This window comes from Penaeus japonicus, unplaced genomic scaffold (genome assembly GCF_977035675.1).
Source record: "Penaeus japonicus unplaced genomic scaffold, GWHDUDI00000001_assembly GWHDUDI00000038, whole genome shotgun sequence".
NCBI classification, from domain to species: Eukaryota; Metazoa; Arthropoda; class Malacostraca; order Decapoda; family Penaeidae; genus Penaeus; species Penaeus japonicus.
Genome location: NW_028234440.1, coordinates 13,354,574 through 13,359,573, shown reverse-complemented (window position 1 = coordinate 13,359,573; position 5,000 = coordinate 13,354,574). Strand labels below are relative to the sequence as shown.

Genomic DNA, 5,000 nt, shown 5'->3' with positions numbered 1-5,000 from the left:
TATAGAGGAGAGAGGAAAGTTGTGAGATGGGGGGAGGAGGGGAGGGCGAGCGAGAGCGAGAGAGAGAGAGAGAGAGAGATAAGAGAAAGTGAGAGAGAGTGAGAGAAAAAGAAAGACCAGACACAACTCACACACACACACACACACACACACACACACACACACACACACACACACACACACACACACACACACACACACACACACACACACACACACACACGCACACACACACACACACACACACGCACACACACACACACACCTATAGCGCCCAACACTATGGATCCTTCGCTCTACCGCCCTCGGCCAGGACTCACGCTGGGCTCCGGCGCACGTTAACTGCTGCGCCAGATGTTGATGGCTGAGTGACGGACTCTAAGGGGGGGGGGGGACTGCTCGAGTGTCACCGCCTCCGTGGAAGGATTTCGAAGGAACATCTATCTTGGAAACGCTCGGAAAGAAATCTGGGGGGAGAGGGGAGGGGGGAGGAAATAGATTTGGGAAATTTTATTTTTGGTTGGTTTTATTATAGCTATATGGAGCTTGTGTTTCTTTTTTCCTGTATTTATTATTGCACTCTGCTACATTTTGTTTATTTTGTTTATTGGTATTCATCTGTCTCTCTATCTAACTATTTTTTTATCTGTCTATCTATCTATCTATCTATTTATACATCTCTCTCTCTCTATATATATATATATATATGTGTGTGTATGTGTGTGTGTGTGTGTGTGTGTGTGTGTGTGTGTGTGTGTGTGTGTGTGTGTGTGTGTGTGTGTGTGTGTGTGTGTGTGTGTATACCAATCTACCTATTTACCTATCTCCCTATCTATATATCTACCTACCTAAGCCCGTAGTGGAACTGCTTGAGAGGTTAGTTACCATACTGTCTACTCCTTCTTACTATATACCTCATTATCCATAACCTCACGTGCTCACTTACTCGCTCAGGCCTTCTCACTTCCACCCTCACTTTCCCTAACTCTCACTCTCACTCTCTCACTCTCTCACTCTCTACCTATCTATCTACCTGTAGATCTATCTAGCAATTAAAAATAAACAAGCAACAATAACGGCACCGAAGTCTTTTTATTTTGGGAAACACCACACTCAGTTTCTGCGAAGTGAATGATGAATGGCGGTGCCTGTGGTGCCACCTCTTTCCTTTTCCTCTGATGAATGAACTTGAGTGAAGGACAAAGTGCTGGTGTTGTTACAAGTAATGATAGCAACATGTTAGTAGTGCTGTTCTTATTCATATATCTATCTGTCTATTATTGTTACTATTGTGACTGTTATCATTACATGATCATTATTAGTACTATGATTATTATTATGGTTATTATCACTTTACATTAACGTTATCACCCTTACTATTCTTTATCATTGTTATTATCATTACTACCATTATCATTTTTATTAGTAGTATCATTATGATTATCATTCTTATCACCATTATAACTATCACTATTATCATTATTGTCATCGTTATCTACCTTATCATTTTTTTCTTAATTGCCACTATCATTCTCATCATTATTATCATTGTCATTATCGATATCATCATGGTCATTATTATGATCGTTATTACTATCACCATCAACATGATCATCATTATTATCATTATCATCATTATCATCAAAATCTTTATCCTTTTTATCATCATTATCATCACTATTATTATCATTACCATTACATAATTGTTAATATCATCAATATCATTATCATCATCATTTTTATCATTGCTATTATTGCCATTATCATTATGATAATCATAATCATTATCATGCATGTCATTACCATCATTAGTAGTAGCGTTGATGTTATTGATTGCATCAATTATAATTATATTTGCTTTTGTTGTCATTGTGTTCGCCAGTAGTCTGAGTAGCAATAGTAGGAGGATTAGTCTCTATTAGTGCATCGATGTTAACAATAGTTCAAGATCTATTTCGTTCAACAACAATGCCAATTATATCAACGTTTTTATCAGTAGCATTAATTGGTAATAGGGTAAATATTTATAAAGGTCAGCTTAATCATAATAAGTCTATCAAGATATTTAAATTTGACAAACGATTATTACCAATGGACTTTTATAACTCTCCATTTGTGGGGCATTTACGAAAATACAAATAGATAAAAAAAAAGGAATATCAAACGAAACGTGTCATTATATTGCTTCAACACACCAAATCATTAATATTATTCAATGTCTTTCTATTCTCCTTCACATTATCAGCCCCCTTTCCCATCTCTCTGCATATTCATTGGTGCCTGGCAACAGCAACTCGTGAGTGCATTGGATTCACGCCTAAGTAAACACGGTGCTGAGAAGAGTGAATGTGTCTGTGTGAGAGGGAGTGCCTCTCCCCGTCCCCCCCCCCCACTCGAATGACTACAATTTATCATTCATTTTTTTCCTTTCTTTTTAGCATCATCGTAGATAGCTTCATAAGTATATATATATATACATATATATATATTATATATATATATATATATATATATATATATATATATATATATATACATTTATATTATATATATGTGTGTGTGTGTGTGTGTGTGTGTGTGTGTGTGTGTCGTGTGTATATATATATATTATATATACATTTATATATATATATATATATTATATATATATATATATATAATTTAATATATATATATATATATATATATATATATATATATGTATGTATGTATGTATACATATGTATATATATATATATATATATATATATATATATATATATATGTGTGTGTGTGTGTGTGTGTGTGTGTGTGTGTGTGTGTGTGTGTGTGTGTGTGTGTGTGTGTGTGTATGTACACACACACTCAGACGCATATACACACACATATATATGTATGTATGTCTACGTATGTATATATTCCTCCATGCTTTAAAGTCATTTTCGTCTTGATTATTTGCATTTCTCGAAAATTATGTTCGTAACCGATATGCTTTCTTGGGTTGACGAGACGAGGGCGCGCTTGCCGATGCGTGTTTGTATGCGTGCGCGACCACTGATGTGCACCAGACGGATACTGATATTCAAACACGCTATCAAATTTCATTTTGAACTCGCTACTAAAACTCGCCACTCAAAGTCAAAACATTTTGAAAACGTACGTGAGTCAGACTCAGCCCACGAAACTTTCTGTGAATCTGCGAGACGCTATTCGGCAAAAAAAGGAAGGAAACTGGGGATTTTGTCCTCGTTTTTAGGATCCATTTTAGGAGACGGGGAATATTTTCCAATGTCTTTTATTTTACATTGTGCTCCATGTTCATTTGTTTCGGTTACGCCATATATAGTCTAGTTTATTTTAGTATAAATTGGTACGTTAAAAGAAGTAAAAATAATATCAAATAAATGAGTAGGGAAGTTAGGGTTTCAGATATTTGGATTAGTAAATAGACTTAAGAATAAGAGTTGCAGAGAGTAAATACTTTTTTGTTTATTTTCTTGCGATCGATTTAGGGTATATTGTCTATAATATCTAGATGATATAAGTAATATCAATCAATATCTATGACGAGCGTTACATCAATATTGATACTAGGAATTAGTGGTACTAGCAATGGTGTTGGTGGTTATGAACATAGTAGTTATTACAGTGAATTATTATTAATTATGATTATATTACATTATTAATGATGATTACAATATCATGCACACCAAGGAAGGCAACATCATGCAAATAGAAGTGATCAGAACAATGGCATTGTTTCAAGCATGACAAGCGATTGATTCTCTCCGCCCGTTTACTGGCAGTCGCTTTATGACTGGAAGTGAGCGAGAAATAACGGCTAATTATTTAGACCCTCACTGGCAATTCATGGCTTCATTATTCGTAGCATAACGCTGAACGAGAACTTAATTGGTATGACCGTAGTAATTCGAGATTTTTTTTCGTTCGTCTCGAAGCGCGGTCAAATTGGGTAGGGAGAGAGGGAAGGGGAGGGGGGGGCACAATCCTCTCAGCCAGCCAATCAGAAGCGAGCGTGGGCGGGGTCAAGTCCCTCCCCCATCTATCTCCCTCGGGATAAGCGTGGATAAGACCGCAAAAAAAATATCGATATCCATTTCAAAAAGACATTAATCCAACACTTTCCTGAAGCACATCGACGAGACTTCAAACATAACATAGACAGATATCCTGAACTTAGAAAACCCTGGAGTAAAGAGCGCAGGAGACGCGTGTGAGCCAGCCTGGCACTGACCGGGCACCGAGCGAGCGCACGAGGGCCCCGGGCAACGCAGGGCACACCACCGCAAGGACAGAGCCGTGTGAAGCCGCGTGAGGTGAGGACGGACAGTCAGTACGGTGCGAGAAGCGCGAGGGAGAAGTCTGTAGTGCACACGCGCGCGCACACACCAGCACAACCAGCACGGCGCAACGAGATCACTGTGGATTGTGTCTGTCAGCTGTGTTTTCGTATGTGCGATTGTGTTGTTGTTTGTGTTTATTTATGAGTTAGACTCTGAATAGCACCTCGTGTTATCTGTACAAGTGCGTGACTCGGAACTGCTGTTTATCAGTAGATTGGGTCGCCCGTATATGGTGTTATCTTTTAAGTATTGCAAGTGCAAGTATACTGACAAGAAGAACTAGAACGCCTAGTTTAGAAATTTAAGCTGAACAATCCAAGACCCCCAACCACCACCCCCTCCTTTGAAAGAGAGAGAGAACAAGGCCTCACGCCCTTCCCGTCATGGAATCCTCGGCCGCCGCCCTCGTGTCAGTCAACGAGCTGAGCAACCAGAGCCTCGAGGCCTTCGGCAGCAGTGACAGCGACAGCAGCATCAACGGTTCTTCGGGCCAGGGATCTCCGCTGCCGATTCACTACCCTCGGGCCGCCACCGTCTTCGCCGCCGTCGCCAGCATCATCTTCATCATCGTTGGCATAGCTGGTAAGTGGACTCGCCTCAGTTCGTCCGTATTTCAAATCTGGTTCTCCATGCTGAACCGCTGGATTGCGATGGCGA

The 5,000-nt window shown here is 39.3% G+C and overlaps 1 protein-coding gene across 1 annotated transcript in view; it reads left to right on the top strand.

The window, feature by feature from the left end:
- Positions 1–4,289: 4,289 nt before the first annotated feature.
- LOC122254322 (protein trapped in endoderm-1) overlaps positions 4,290–5,000 on the top strand; it is a 35,703-nt gene continuing 34,992 nt past the window's right edge. Inside the window, exon 1 of the mRNA XM_043017966.2 lies at positions 4,290–4,925. Within this exon, the coding sequence (XP_042873900.1) occupies positions 4,727–4,925 (199 nt within the window). The 5' untranslated portion in view covers positions 4,290–4,726. The remainder of the gene's footprint in view (positions 4,926–5,000) is intronic.